This window comes from Amborella trichopoda, chromosome 3 (genome assembly GCF_054954075.1).
Source record: "Amborella trichopoda isolate Santa Cruz 75 chromosome 3, AtrichopodaSantaCruz75HAP2 v2.0, whole genome shotgun sequence".
Lineage (NCBI taxonomy): Eukaryota > Viridiplantae > Streptophyta > Magnoliopsida > Amborellales > Amborellaceae > Amborella > Amborella trichopoda.
This window is the reverse complement of record NC_142338.1, coordinates 41,608,168-41,623,833: the sequence shown is the minus strand read 5'-3', so window position 1 is coordinate 41,623,833 and position 15,666 is coordinate 41,608,168. Positions and strand designations below refer to the sequence as shown.

General features: G+C 36.2%; 2 protein-coding genes across 8 annotated transcripts in view; one reads left to right on the top strand and one right to left on the bottom strand.

Annotated features, from left to right (window-relative positions):
* The first annotated feature begins 290 nt into the window (after positions 1-290).
* Positions 291-15,514, top strand: LOC18422653 (Pentapeptide repeat-containing protein). Of its 6 annotated transcripts, XM_088860576.1 has the most exons (9): positions 377-657; positions 2,086-2,385; positions 8,779-8,938; positions 9,056-9,085; positions 10,906-11,012; positions 11,580-11,614; positions 12,969-13,097; positions 14,687-14,783; positions 15,030-15,514. In XM_088860576.1, the coding sequence occupies exons 3-8, from the start codon at positions 8,844-8,846 to the stop codon at positions 14,744-14,746; spliced, it is 456 nt and encodes a 151-aa protein (XP_088716702.1). In that variant the 5' UTR covers positions 377-657; positions 2,086-2,385; positions 8,779-8,843; the 3' UTR covers positions 14,747-14,783; positions 15,030-15,514. The 6 variants fall into 6 exon arrangements, with proteins under 6 accessions (XP_020524093.1, XP_006878589.2, XP_088716701.1 ...); XM_020668434.2 differs by lacking the exon at positions 2,086-2,385 and having other exon boundaries at positions 291-657; XM_020668437.2 differs by lacking the exon at positions 14,687-14,783.
* The window catches only part of GOS12 (golgi snare 12), a 33,882-nt gene continuing 33,569 nt past the window's right edge, over positions 15,354-15,666 (bottom strand). For both annotated transcript variants that reach the window (XR_016051105.1, XM_006878526.4), the window contains one exon: positions 15,354-15,609. Coding sequence is in view for 1 of the 2 variants with exons in the window: in XM_006878526.4 (XP_006878588.1) it covers positions 15,512-15,609 (98 nt within the window). In the remaining variant the exon portion in view is untranslated. The remainder of the gene's footprint in view (positions 15,610-15,666) is intronic.

Genomic DNA, 15,666 nt, shown 5'->3' with positions numbered 1-15,666 from the left:
ATTTTTTAATTACACATGAAGCGACTTTCAAATAAGAAAAAAGCTTATATAAAGTGACGCCCTAAACAACTAAATTAGGGCATACCTCAAAAATTTACTAGAAGGGGTTTGCTTTGATGCCTAAAAATCTTCAAATGGATCGTCTTGTCCTTAAGATGTATAGACATAAGAAAAATAGATTGAAATCTTGGGAATAGTGTATCATGTAATACATATTTATATGTACTCGATGTACATTATTTCTAAAATTTAAAATTTTATTAATTGATATAAAAATAAATTTTCATAGCATCACACAGATTTCCAGTACTCAAAGCCTCAGCCTAGTACAAACCACACGCTTCGAATAAAAGAACAAACCATCGTCTTGGAAATTGTCTCCAAGCGAATTTTGCGAAACGTGGCCACAAGAAGATGAGTTGGCAGAATAACTACTCTCAGTTATCCGTCCGTCCCTATTTTGAGCACTGACTTCTTTTGCAATGGCATCCGCTTCAACGTTATCATCATCTCTGTTTAATCTCCACATACCGCCCAATATTTCGTTTTCCACATTTCGAATTCGCCATAACCTTCACCCACGCATGGTTTGTACGTCAAAGCTACCTCCTGTTGCGGTTATCTGCCATTTTTCAAAGGACAACCACAATTTTCATGGTAAGTGATTTTGTGAACATGGACTATCCAACTCAAATTCTTCTTTTGTAATTTGAAAAAATTTATCTCCGAATGAAAAACCCAACTGAAATTTTTCTTCACATAATTGTGGTATTACTGATATGGTCACTACTGTTTTTCTCCTGAATATATGGACTTGTATGCATAACATGCAACCCAGTAACAATTACTGAAAGCGGAAGTTGCAATTGCTGAAAACTTGGGTGTTTCTGCTTCTGTTATTCAATCTATGCGTTCCTTTATGAATTTTATTTGAATTAATGGAGTTATATGTGGTTTATAGGAGCTCCTTATCAGCTAGTTATTAATAGATGAAATAACCTACCTGGGACTAGGAAATTGGAAGGACACCAACTTTAGTCACTTAGGATTAAACTGGTTATATATCAACCTGCTTATTGTCAATAAGTCTAGCTCACCAGATAAAATCATTTTGGTAGTCTTCCTGTGTAATAAACTTGATGATTATGCTCAAATTCAGGGAACTATGGAAGATACCCTTATCCGCTTATCCCATATCTTTCATGAGGAATAGTTGCTTAAACCTCTTAAGATGGGCTTTAATTGTTCACATAATCTTGAAGAACGACAATCTAGGAACACATTAGTAGGCAATTTCCAAACCTCTCTGAGTATGGTGTTATGAAACCATTCAATCAGAGTATCAAGTTGCTTGTTTGGGATCGTGTAAGTTTTTAAGTTACATGGAAAACCAGAGATGATCCTATCACCACGTAAGCTAGAGGTGTTACCATGTTGGTGGTATAGCCCATGTGGAGTGGGCAACTTTGTTGTGAAAGCAAAAATAGCAAGGGAAGGGAAAATAAGTAAATTTTATAGTTAGGGTTTCTCATTAAAAAAGTTGGCCTTTTTGTAGTGAGATGTGTGAAAAGAAGAATAGTGGCAAAATGGTTGTCTAGTTCACTTTTTCACCCTAGGTTTTTGTGGGTAAAATTGCAAAAAGGGAGATCCATTGGAGTTGTTTTTGCTTCTCTCTTTTTTTTTTTTTTGTTTTTGTTTCTTGATACGTGGTTGAAGCTCAGAATTTTTGAATGCCATTTCGAATATTCTTTTTACACTTTTGAGAAGAGGAGCAAGACAGGTAATCAATATCACAGTGGTAACCCTATATTTATGAATTTTCTTGCCCCTAGATCCTCAAACTACGTTCAATCGGCTTGGGAAGAGCCGTTGCAACTCTTTAGTTATGTGGTAGATTTTGTCTATCGTGCGCTATGGTTTTCCCTTTCTTTGAAGGTTTTTCTATATAAAATCTTGGTAAGTGGTTGATCGCGCAATTTCCTCTAAAATATTATTATTTTATGTTTTCTTTGATTCACTCATAGATGGGAAGGCATCACTTCCTAACAAATGGTATCCAAGCCTGGTTATACTTTTTTTCTCTAGGTTTCGTCCCGACCCGAAGAACTACTCTTCTGCAGAGTGAGTGAGCTACCTCTCCCGACCTTGCTCTTGCTGACCGAGCTTACATTGCCTTCCGCGTGAGCTCCCTAACTTGAATGGAGTAGCTAATGCTGAGCCAAGCCAGTAGGTAGCAGTCTTAGACCATTCCCTTATAACGTGAATCTATAAGCTGGGTTCAGGTAGCAGCTGCTATCCCTGATTCTGTCGTGAGTTCGCGGTTAGAAGGAAGTGGAGGAAGCCAGTTCCAAATAGAAGTCCATGGCATAGCGTGCAAGATAGCTGGTACGCTGGATGGTTTCCCTTCTCAAATCTGGAATTCCAGACCTGTCAGTCAGCTAAGTAATGCAGATAAAAATTAGGAAAAAAATTCATAACTATTTTTTTTTTAATTTATCTTTTTAAGAATGGGAATGGGTCATGAGTTTTTTAAGAAAGGTAAATCTTGGTGTGAGTTGTTTTTTTTTTCTAAGCTTATCTTATATTAAGTAGTGTGAGATTTAGTTAGATTTGATTGGAGATTTATGGGGCTTCACGTTGGGAGAAGAAGAGGTTTGAATGAGAATTGAGAGATTTAAGGGATTTAAATATGGGAAAGATAATAGATTTGGATATGGGAAAGATGTGGATAGGAATTGAAAAAAGTGAAAGAGAAAATAGGGAGAAGAGATATAGGTGGTACGTGAGAGAGATTATATTTTTATGGTTTTTTTATTTGTTTATTTTTTCATATTTAAAGGGGAGATCTCCCTTCATTGTAAAGAGATGAGAGAATGAGAATTGAGTGAATTTGATCTTGTAGAAAGATCTTTTTGGGGTGGATTCTCGTGTAAACCATGAGAGAAGGTATATTCTCTCAACCTTTTTTCTTTTTTCTTTTTATGCTTCTGGTTTTATTTTCTCCTTGCATCAGTTGGTATCAGAGCAAGTAAGATCCAACTATTGCAATGCCGACTATGTATGATCGACTGGGACAAGTTTTAGAAAATTTGACCAAAGTTATGGAGGATGTTCAAATTGAATTTCGTGAAATGAATCAACGATTACAACGGTTGCAGAACAACTTTCATCTCGAAGAAGGTGCTCGCAATCACATCGATCTTGCACCAGTAGTCCCACGACAAACCCAGGGTGCTAACCCCGATTGTAATGAAGAAATTTATAGACAAGAAATGTGTACTCAACTAGATCTTCTAAGTTTTACGAGGAACTTGCAAAAGAAAAAGAAAAGATCATGATGGAGTTTGAGATCCCTGTGTTCTACTTCGAGATAAACACAAAGCATTTTATGAATCTATTTAATGAAGAAATTGAAGAAAAGGTGCTAAGGCGCATGGTGGGACTACATTACCAATTAGTAGATGGTGATTGCTTATAAGCTCGAGGTCGAGCTTCTCCCAACCCCGGGAGAATAATGTAGATAAAATTTATGAAAAAAATTAATAACTATGGTTTTGTTATTTTTTTTGAATTTGTCTTTTTAAGAATGGGAGTGGTTGGCATGAGTTTTTTTAGCAAAGGTAAATCTTGGCGTGATTTTTTTTTTTTTTTTAAGCTTACCTTATATTAAGCAGCATGAGGTTTAGTTAGATTTGATTAGAGATTTATGGGACCTCACATTGGGAGAAGAAGAGACTAAGAAGAAGATGAGCTTTGAATAAATTTAAGGGATTTAGATATGGAAAAGATAAGAGATTTGGATATGGGAAAGATGTGGATAAGAATTGAAGAAAGTGCAAGAGAAAAGAGGGAGACAAGATATAAGGTGGTACGTGAGAGAGATTATATTTTTATCGGTTTTATTTATTTATTTATTAATTTTTATTTAAAGGGGAGATCTCCCTTCATTGTAAAGAGATGAGAGAATGAGAATTGAGTAAATTTGATCTTGTGAAAAGATCATTTTGGGGTGGATTCCCTTGCTAACCTTGACAGATGGTATATTCTCTCGACTCTTTATTTATTTATTTATTTATTTGTATTCTTCCAGTTTTATTTTCTCCATGCATCACTAAGGAAAGTATGATCTTGCAACGGCAAATCCAAGCTGGCTCCACCTCTCTATGCTAAGGTTATTCTAACCAAGTTGAGTAGGGTTATTTTCATTTTGCAAATCATGGAGGAAAACACAAGAAGGCCGATTAGCTTAAACGAAAATAATTGGTTGGTTTGGAAGGAAAAATTGGAGGATGTCCTATACTGCAAAGAGTTGTATCCTCCCATTATGGATGATGGAGCCAGACCAAAAGAAATGACAGATGAAGAGCGGAGGAAGCTAGATTAGAAAACTGTTTACTTCCGTTATGGTAATGGAGCTAAACCAAAAGAAATGACAAATGAGGAGTGGAGTAACTAGATTGGAAAACTATTGGGTACATCTGATAATGGCTGGATGACAAGGTATTTCGAAACATGTCGAATGAAACTTCGGCACACTCCTGCTTTAAGAAATTGGGAGGGTTGTACTAAAGAAAGACGAGGGGAAACAAATCTTTCCTAATAAAAAAGCCAGTGAATTTGAAGTTCAAAGAGGGTATGTCAGTTGTAGAGTATTTAAATGAGACACAAAGCATAGTGAATCAACTCTCTTCCATGAAGATGGGCATGAATGACAAGTTGTGGGCCTTGTTATTCGAGAGATCATTACTTGATAGTTGGGAAACTTTGGTGGTGTCTCTTAGCAACTTCGCTCCAAATAGGAAAGTAACAATAAGCCAAGTTACAAATATTTCATTGAATGAGGAAATTACAAAAAATAAAAAATAAAAAAAAATCCTTGAATTCATGTCATAAAAAATAGTGGGAGAAGTACAAGTCGGAAACTTCACAATTGTGAAAGATAAGAAGGAAGGTCCAAATCAAGAAACAGTATAAATTGCTGCCATTGTGGCTTTCCTGGACACATGAAAAAGGAGCATCAAAAACTTAAGATAGAGAACAAGGAAAAGAAGGAAACCACTGCATTGCTTGCAATGATGATATTATCATCCATCTTTTGATAAGGCTTGTTAGGTGTTGCATGTCAAGATACAACCTAGATTGTTGATAGTGGTGTTTCCTACCATGCTAATCCACAGATGGATTTCCTTACATCCTATGAGTTTGGAAACTTTGGCGTAGTAATGATGAGAAACAGTGGCACATAAAAAACTGTGGAAATGGGTCATGTTTGTTGTGGAAATCAATGTTGGATGCAAATAGACTCTCAAGGATGCTAGACGTGTCGTGGATTTAGACTAAATTTAATTTTCACTGGCGAGTTGGATGAAAAAGGCTATAGTAATAGCTCTGGTAATGCATGTGGAGTCTTAACCAATGGTCTCTTTTGGTGGTAAGATGAAAGAAGTTTTTTATAAAAAGCATGAGCAATTACGTATGGATGAAGTAAACACTGTCATGAAAACATTTGGAATAAGTGGCCTGCTCCTATTAGTAATAAGGGAATACAAATTCTAGCAAAGAAACAACTACCTTGCAACTTGAAAGACACCATTAAATCACTGTTGTCATTGTTTGATTATATAGCTATTTCATCTAAAAATATTTGTTAAATTAAAATAAATATTTTAGAATTGGTTTACTCTGAAGTATGCGGTCCCATGACAGTTAAATCTGTTGGCGGTGCCTTTTATTTTGTAACTTTCATAGATGGTGCTTCTAGAAAAGTGTAGGCATATGCTATGAAAACCAAAGACAAAAGTGTTTTGATATTTTTCTATATTTTCATGCTAGTGCTGAAAAGGAAACTGGGAAGCCTTTAAATTTTATCCGCGTATATAATAACGGGGAATATACTTCAGAGTTGTTCACATGATAATATAGAAATTATGACACCAGACATGAGAAGTCTATTCCCCGACCCCGTAATAAAGTGGTATAGTAGAAAGGATGAATTACACTATCATGGAAAGAAGTAGGTGGACGCTCTCTTGCTAAATTGTTTAAATCCTTTTGGATTGTGGCTTTGCACACTGTGTGCCATTTGATTAATCTATTTCTTTTAGTTCCATTCAAGGGAGTATATCCAGTAAGAGTGAGGATTGGGAAAAGATGCCTCATATTAACACTTGAAGGCATTTGGTTACAAAACATTCGTTCATGTATCGAGAGAACAAAGGTTGGAGCTTGATGATAAGTCAACACAAGGCATCTTCTTAACTTATGCAAAGCGCTTGAAAAGAGGTTGTAGTATCCAGAAGAAAAGAAAGTAATTAGAAGTTGTGATGTGGCTTTTTATGAAGACTAAATAATTGAAGACTCTGAAAGTTGAGAAACCAGAAGGTAATATAGACTGCCTTATAAATTTCACTCGAGTTCCTCATCCGATGACATGTGACAACAAGGAAGGCGTACAAGAAGATTATGGAGAAGTAGTCGGTGATAATTCTTCAATATATGGTTATGCTGAGCAAAGGAAGCAACCCCCTCAAAAATCACCAATGATGGATCAATTTAGTTGTGCACTAGGGGGAGCCAACCATCAAAGAAGTATGCTTCCATTGAGTATGTCATGCTTGCTAATGGTGGAGAGCTTGAAAGTTTCAAAGAAGCAGGGTACATGTACAAACAAATTATACATGTGATCTGGTTGCATTACAAAAGTGCCAGAAAGCACCATAAAACAAGTGGGTCTTCAAGTTGAAGAAAGAAGATGAAAGGCAAAATAAGTACAAACTCGTCTAGTTGTAAAAGGCTTTGAGCTGAAAAAAGGTGTTAACCTTGATGAAAAGTTTTTAGCAATTGTGGAGATGTCATCTATTTGTGTGATTCTATGTCTAGCTGCAAGCTTGAAAAAAAAAAAAAAAAAAAAAAAAAGAAAAAAGAAAAGAAAAGATAGAAAGAAAGAAAAAGAAAGAAGATAAGAAAAACAAATAGATGTCAAAATTCCCTTCTTTCATGGTGATTTTGAGGAAGATATTTGTATTGAACAACCAAAAGGATCTGAAGTGAAGTGTAAATAACACTTGATTTGCAGACTGAAGAGAAACTTATATGGATTGCGACAAACACACAGGCAGTGGTACAAGAAGTTTGACTCATTATGATGAGCCATGGGTACATGAAGAAATTGTAAACCATAAGAAATTTTCTGATGATGGCTCATTATTCTTCTATTTATGATGATGGCATGCTAATAGTTGGACAAGATCTTCACATTATTGACAACATAAAAAAAGAATCAAGCAAGTTCTTTAGCATGAAAATTTAGGGCCAACGCAATAGGTTTTTGGCATGAGATAAAATGTTATAAGAAAACAAAGAATTTGCGGCCCTCACAAGAAAAATATATTGAATGGGTGTTTGGAAAGTTCAATGTGAAGAATGCAAAGCCGGTTAGCATGCCACCAGCAGGACACTTTAAGTGAAAGGCAGAATCCTTGAAATGATAAGGAAAAAATAGAAATGAAAGATGTTCCGTGTACTTGAGCAGTGAGGAGTTTGATGTATGCCATGGTGTGTATGAGGCTAGACATTAGACATGCAATTGGCTTAGCAAGTAGATTTCTTGCTAACCTTGGCAAAAAAAATTGGACTACAGTGAAGTGGATTCTCATAAAGGTATATCCAAGCTATTTTATGCTTGGGAAATGAAACACCTATGCTAGAAGGACATCAGATGCAAACATGGCTAGAGATGTCGACTCTAGGAAGTCTCATTGGGATACTTCTTCATTTTTGCAGGGAAGCCATGGCATGACAATCCAAATTGCAGAGTTATGTTGCTTTATCCATAATGAAGATATGATATATAGCAGATACAGAAGCAGGTGAAGAAATATTGTGGATGACGAGGTTTTCACAAAAATTGGGTTTGAAGCAAGACAATTTTGTGGCACCATGGAGGTAGGATATATAGCAGATACAGAAGCAGGTGAAGAAATATTTTGAATGAAGAGGTTTTCACAAGAATTGGGTTTGAAGCATTCTGTGGCACTATGATAGTCAAAGTGCTATAGAACTAAGCAAGAACGTGACATTTCATGTAAGGACAAAGCATGTAGACGTTCACTATCATTGGATCCAAGATTCTTGCAGCATCAATCGATGCAACTAGAGAAAATCCATATTGATCGTGATCCATCACATATGATGATGAAGGCACCTCGACAAAGGACAAGTTTGTAAGGACTTGGCAAGTATGGGTACTACCCGAGCACACGTATATTGGGCATGGGATCTACTAAGGGGGGGAAGTCCTTCATAGGTCTAGAAGGGGAGATTGTTATAGTGTTGGTGGTCTAGCCCCATGTGGAATGGGCTATTTTTCGATAAAACAAAAATAGTAAGGGAAAGAAAGGGAAAAATAAGACAATTTTATAATTAGGGTTTCTCATTGAAATTTTGGCTTTTTTGTAGTGGGATGTATAGATAGAAGAATAGAAGTGAAAATTTTTTCTTTTTGGCCCCTCACTTTAAGGTTTTTGAGGTTTGAGGAAAATCACTAAAGGGGAGAACAAATTGGAGTCATTTTCACTTCTTCACTACTCTCATTTTCACTTCTTCACCCAAACATAGCGTGCTTTGCTTTATTCCAATACTTCACAGTGTCTTATAGGACAATGCTTCTTGAACAAATTGAAACAAGGAAAGGGAAAAAATTGGTAATGAACCTATATGGATCCCTGATATGTCATAGTATTCTATTAATTCAAAATTTTCTGAATTTTGACAATGCAGAAGAACCAAGGAAGTGGCAGGTAATCCTTACAACAACATTGGCAGCTGCCATTGTTTTCTCTGGAATGAGTGCTCAGGCCGAGCTCAATAAATATGAAGCTGAAACCCGTGGTGAATTTGGCATAGGCTCAGCAGCTCAATTTGGTTCGGCTGACCTGAGGTCCTCTTATCATTATAGATTTCCATTGAAATCTTTGAGTCTTGAATTATATTTTTTAACCACAATATAATGTTGTATGTTTCAAACAAGAATTGATAAAGTCCTGTTCTTGTGCAGGAAGACAGTCCATGCAAATGAAAATTTCAGGTGATACGTTTTGTCTGGAATCTCTTGGAAATGACAAAATTTATGAGTTTGACCTCACTTTAGATGCCTAATTATTTCATATGTTTTTAATTTTTATGTTCTTTCAATTCTTCTAATATCTAACCATTGGAGAAGCTAACCAGAGCAACTGGGCATCATGCAAAGTATATTGGCTGCTTGATGTTTCATGTTATTATGGCTATAAAAAATGTTTCATGTTATTATGACTATCATGTTCGCCAACTTTTGTTTTGTTCTTTTTTGAAAATGTGTTCAGCAAATTTTCAAAAGAAAAAGAAAAAAAATGTAATCATCATGTTACTTAGGAGGTCCAGAACGCTGTGATCAGGACCAACCATTTCATATATAAGCTAAGTAACTAGGATCTATACCATACATCCAGGAAAAACGATTTTCTAAGATCATCTATATGTTTAGTTTTGTAACTTCTTTGATTCATTTTAGATATCTGATGGACTTTAAGAGGGAGTTTACCAAGGTTACTAATGTGCCTTTTGAAGCTTTTGACATCTTCTTTTCATCTTAAATGGACTTAGCTCTGCATCTATGAAGATTATTTCCGCTGTCTACACTCTAGTCACATGGGTCACTTTTAGCAAGTTGCAAATTCTCTGGTCTACAATAATGACATTATGGCATAACTGTTGAGTATTACATCCGATTACTAGATTGTGCAGGGGCCTGTTTGTAGATATTAGATTGTTATCCTCTATTGGGTTCACACTTGTAAGCTGAGCAAAATCATGCAAATTTCTAACAATTTCTTAGCAACTGAAAATGAGTTCTAGTAGTCATAAAGACCAAGGTGCCAAAGTGAAACAGTGAAAAGGAATACATTCTCAGTAACTATTAGATGAACAAAAACACAAAAGACACACACACACACACACACACACACACACATGCATGCATGCTGCACACGCCCACACATTCTCATGGACACTTTTAACAAATTTATTACTATAATGATTTGAATTGGGGCAGCCATCAACAAAAGAAAAAGAGTTATTTGAAGTGACTTGTTATTTTCCTTTATAAGTTTACTTTTTAAATACTTAATTATAAATGTTGTACATATTCGATAAACTTATTTCATGTTTGCATAAACGTGAAACAGCGAAAAGGAATAAATTCTCAGTAATTATTAGATGAACAACATAAAAATACGCAGGCACGCACATACACATGCACATGCACACGCACATACACATGCACATGCACACGCACGCACGCACGCACGCTCTTGGACACTTTTAACCAATTTAAGACTATAAATGGTTTGAATTGGGGCAGCCATCAACAAAAGAAAAAGAATAATTTGAAGTGACTCGTTATTTTCCTTTACGAGTTTTCTTTTTAAATACTTAATATCGTGCATATTCAATAAATTTATTTCATTCATTTGCGTAAAAGTGAAACATTTAAAGCATGAAAGTTGCACTGCAACTAAAAACGCAACTAAAATATTTATGGACATTCTATAGTAGCATTTTTTGTCATTCCATTAAGTGGAAAAACAGCATATCCTAATGAGCAAAGTCAATGAATCAAAAATTGCATTTGGTCTGACTGAGGATATGGCCTTTGATAGAGTGAAATGGCGGAACATGATTTGTGTAGCCGATCCCAAATAGTTGGGATAAGGCTCGGATGATGATGGTGATGATGATGATGTGGTGATGATGATGATGTAGTAATCATGTCCTACTAGATTGATACTTCATGTTTTGATGACACCAGTGCTGTTATTGACATTTATAAAATTGGATTTCTAAGGGGTGTTTAAATTGTTTAAACAGAAGAGCAAATTTCACCTCTGCTGATATGAGGGAGTCTGATTTTAGTGGTTCCACATTTAACGGTGCTTATCTTGAGAAGGCAGTGGCATATCGAACAAACTTCTCTGGTAGGGTTTTACGCATGCACTCTGATAAATAAGGAAATATCTTATTGGTTTTCAACTGCTCTTGTGATTTGGATGTGTTTCTCCTCAATAATATTACTATATATCTAGATATGTCTATACTGGACACTGAATTGCCAAAAATGCTTTCAATATGTGATTCTAAGCTCTATTTTCTTTTTCTAATGAGTGAGCATGTTTTGAATCAAATATAAATAATAAAAAGCATACGTTTGTATGAGAACGTGGTGGAGCATCCATCCCTTATATTGCTACGAGATATTATAATGATTTATGATCTGCTACCACAAGCATTTAGTTAATTTCTATAACTTCATTGATCTTCCTAGTCCATGTGACATTTCTAGCGTTCACTTGCTAGTTAATTTTGACGCATATACATTGTTGAAGTGATTCCTCCCACCCAAGAATATCAAATAGCAATTATCTCTTGATTCGCTTATGATATCTCTATGGATGCTGTTCTAATTTTGGTCATTTTTTTCTACTTTGGTGCTTATGATATCTCTGTGGATGCTGTTCTAATTTTGGTCATTTTGTTCTACTTAGGTGCGGACTTGAGCGACACTCTCATGGATCGTATGGTAAGTTGAATGAGTGCATTTTAAATTATAGAATCATATCAAATACTGTGATGTGTGATGCTTATGAATTTCAATGAAAGGAGTTATGTCATGTTTCCTGCACTTTCTGAATATTAAATTGAGACCTTTTAGAATGGAACTCAAGACGTTTATGCCACCCCGCCACCTTGATCACGTATGCTTTGAGCCCGTTCCTCGCAATATTTCCTTTGTTTCTTTAGATAAATTGAGAAAATGACTGATATTTGTGGTTGAACTCATCCAATATGCCTTTATGGTGAAATGGATGCCATAAATTTTGATTTCAAGTACACCATATCCTTTGGTTTCATTTGTCTCCTTTTCATTCACATCAATCACATGCACCCTTGCTGATATACTCATACACACATATTGATGTATTTGTAATAAATTTCACCACACACGAGTGCAAACTCAATATGGTGAGCCATCAAGTTGAGTTGCTTTGCACCTCAGTTGCGTCATGAAAGACATGAGTCTTTGGAACTTATCTAATTGTATATAATGTTATTTAAAAAAAAAATACATATCAACGTAAAGATAGAAAATTCGTAACAATATAGGAAAAGCTAGACACATGTATCAGATTTTTAAGAGACCAATAACAATTGAATTTAAACATGAGAGAGGGTGGCTATTGCCTAGATGGATGTATAGCTATGGAGTTAGCTTACAGTACATGTGGTTTACTTATTTCTCCAATGTAAGGATTGAGTCCAAGAGTTTCAAGAGACTGGTTCCTTGATGATAAAACAGTATAGACAACAAAGACTAGAGTATAGGATGAGACCAATCAGTTGTGCCACAGAGAAAGGGGTGTAAATGTGTCCAGAGGGGCCTCTTGAGATTTTTACCTGACCCCAAAGGCTATGAAATTTCTAAAATTCCATATGTGAGCCTTCTGTACCCAAAGGGAATCCTGACACCTATATTTCGGCTGCCAACATTGCATGAAGAAAGCAAGTTAGAACTTGTTTCTTATTTAAAATATTTGTTGTTAAATGATGCATTTTGCTAATCACTCGACTGCGTTTGCCGTCTACCAATGTTGAGGAATGTGTGTTTCCATGTGTCCAAAACTGGTGTATTCAGGTCACCAAAAACTATACCAGTCAAATTCATCTTCTTATATAAGCTTTGGATGTATTTTAGTGAGCTGTTACAGCCATTCTGGTCATGATCCATTGCTGCGGAGATGATCAAGCCCAAGTGGACACTTGTACTAAGTTCACATGCCCATCTGCCAAACTCTGTGGTGTGCATAGATTGGAATGGTACACTTATCATCTTTCTTTTTGGAGCTTTAGTGGAGTTTTGATGTTGTTTTCTACAGGTTCTTAATGAAGCTAACTTTACAAATGCTATACTGGTAAGATCAGTTCTCACTCGAAGTGACCTTGGTGGTGCCATAATTGAAGGTGCCGACTTCAGTGATGCAGTATTGGATCTTCCTCAAAAGCAGGTATTTGAAAGAAATCAAGTTTTCTTGTTGCCAGAGTAGGGATCAAATGTGATATATATTGAGCCATATTTGAAGTACTGTCTTAATTGTGTATGCTCATGGAAAAGTATCATCATCATTATAGCTTTTTCCCAATTAATTGGGGCCGGCTACACAAATCTTTGTCTGTCATTCTGCTCATGGGGAAGTATTCTATAATTAAATGGATTATGCCATGAATCCATGATCACTACAGTCATTGCCATCCCATGAAATGAGGGATAGTGATGGACGAGGGTGGAACCAACCAGAACACACTAGGACCCCTTTCTCTTCATTACTGTTTGTTTCATTGAATGGTCATGACCCCAATGGATTATACCACAACCTTGGATTTTAGGATACTTTTCCAATGCTTTTATGTGTTACATTTCCATATTGGTCGTTTGCTTTTAAGATGCTAGTTGCGACTTAACCAGCCATCTGTATCAAGTCGGCGCCAATTTTCTCAAAAAAACCAGGGAATGCACTTATGAGGTCTGTTGAGGTAGTTATCTTTGGATACATAAAACCTACCACCACCTGTTATTTATCTCATCTTCTTCTCACTTCCTTTTTTGTTTTTTTCCTGAGATATTCTATTAGGCATAACTTTCTCTCCCTCGCTTACTTTTGTAAAAGACAGATGAGTTTTAAAGGCTCCCCCTTGTATGTTTTATACTTGTATTTCGTTTTAGTTGTTTTCTTTCATCGTCACCTGTCTCAGTGATTTGTATTACCCCTCGGGGACCTTTAGTAATCAATGCAATGTTAACAATATCACAAAAAAAAAAGGCTAACCCTTTTTCCTTTAACCTTTGCCGTGCCTTCTTTCTCTTTGTTTTCTCTTTTTCGTTTTCATTTTGGTCATTCTTGTTCGTTTGCTCATAATCCATGATGTGTAACAATATTCTTCTTTGATATCTGTTTCGACATACTGTATCTGCATGCTACATTAATTCTTATTTATTTTGACCTGTTCACCATCCATCGCTAATTCTTCTAGATTTCTATGTCAAACCACTGCAACCAATAAGCTTTCCAACTACATCTCCTCTAGTGTAAGGAGTTCTTGTTAGGTATGTAGGGTTGAAAAGTCAAGACCCTTCCCTTTGAGCTGCTTTCTTAAAGTTTTCTACTAGCTCTTTACAAGTGATTTCAGTAAGGAACTTCACATACTTGTGCCCATGGTTCCCAAACAAAATTTAATTTTCTACATGTCACTAAACATGGAGATTTGTGAATTCATTGTATCTATTTATTAAGGCTAATGCAATAGTAAGATCAAAGTGTTTGCCTTCAACATGACACTCTCAAATGTTGTTGTGGGAGAGTTCTTGGTAAATTTCCTCCACCCATTCATACAATAGACCAGTAGCGTGGAGGTAGTACTAGTAGCATGAGCACAGGAACTCAAAAGTTATCATATGTGAGAACATACAAGGAGCCAGCCCAATATCATATTTGTACAGCTCCTGTGCATCTCTTTTGCAGTATTCTCTTCCTTGTGAAGGGAGTTACGCGTATGTTTTTTTAAGGGACTTACAAGTATTCTCTTGGTGTATTTATAGCGCAGAAGACTTTTAAATTTTGACACTGCACAAGGCTGGATCCCTGCATGCCTTATTTGACATGTTATATTCACAAGACTTTTATGGCTGGCTCATGGTAAGCCTCGTCATACTTGATTTTCTATAGTTGTAAATAGGTAGCACTGTTTTCTTGTTTAAAAAATGCACTCTTCCTGGAATCATACATGATACACAACCTATTATGTATTTTTAGAAGTGAACAGAGTTTCCAGTGCTCAAATATTTTTCTGGGCATTATACTGAACAAGTGTCTCTTTGATTGTGCTTATTTGTTTGTTTATAACTTCATTCCTATTGTTCCTGATCTCTCTCTCATGTGCAGGCACTATGCAAATACGCAAGTGGGACTAATCCTGCAACAGGGGTTAGCACAAGGACAAGTCTTGGGTGTGGCAACAGCCGCCGGAATGCCTATGGCACCCCTTCTTCGCCATTACTGAGTGCACCTCCACAAATACTACTTGATCGAGATGGCTTCTGTGACCCTAAAACGGGCCTCTGTGATGCCAAGTAAAGAGGAGCTTCCTCTTTCCGTGTCATCTTCAGGGCAAAGCAAAGGCTCACACACAAAGGGTCAAAGATGACTCCAAAAGGCATAAAACGACTTATTTGTCTTTTGCATTGTATTGTATATATAGCCAATGGATGACCAAAACTAAGAATCGTGTTAAGAAAATTGATTTTCATTCTTTGTTCGGACACAAACAATATACCTCAAACAAAGACATCACAAAACTAGCATTGTTATTTTTCATTTGTTTCCTTTCTACGAAAGAAATGAATAAACTGATACAAAGGTTCATTTTACTTTGAATGCCAGTAGATTATCAGGAACAAAGTGCAGGCCGCGATAACTGCAGACAAGATGAGAGTGTCCCTGGATCGCTTCCTTCTGATTGCACCTGTAAGTTGTGGAACACAGAGGTGAGCAATTGAGGGATTCTCATCAAACTTTATGT

Bases quoted from the DNA above. Each gene is read 5' to 3' on its own strand.
- LOC18422653 (XM_006878527.4), top strand. From the start codon at position 483: ATGGCATCCGCTTCAACGTTATCATCATCTCTGTTTAATCTCCACATA. The intron at 658-8,778 runs GTAAGTGATTTT...TTGACAATGCAG, and splicing joins GGACAACCACAATTTTCATG to AAGAACCAAGGAAGTGGCAG. The intron at 8,939-9,055 runs GTCCTCTTATCA...GTTCTTGTGCAG, and splicing joins TTTGGTTCGGCTGACCTGAG to GAAGACAGTCCATGCAAATG.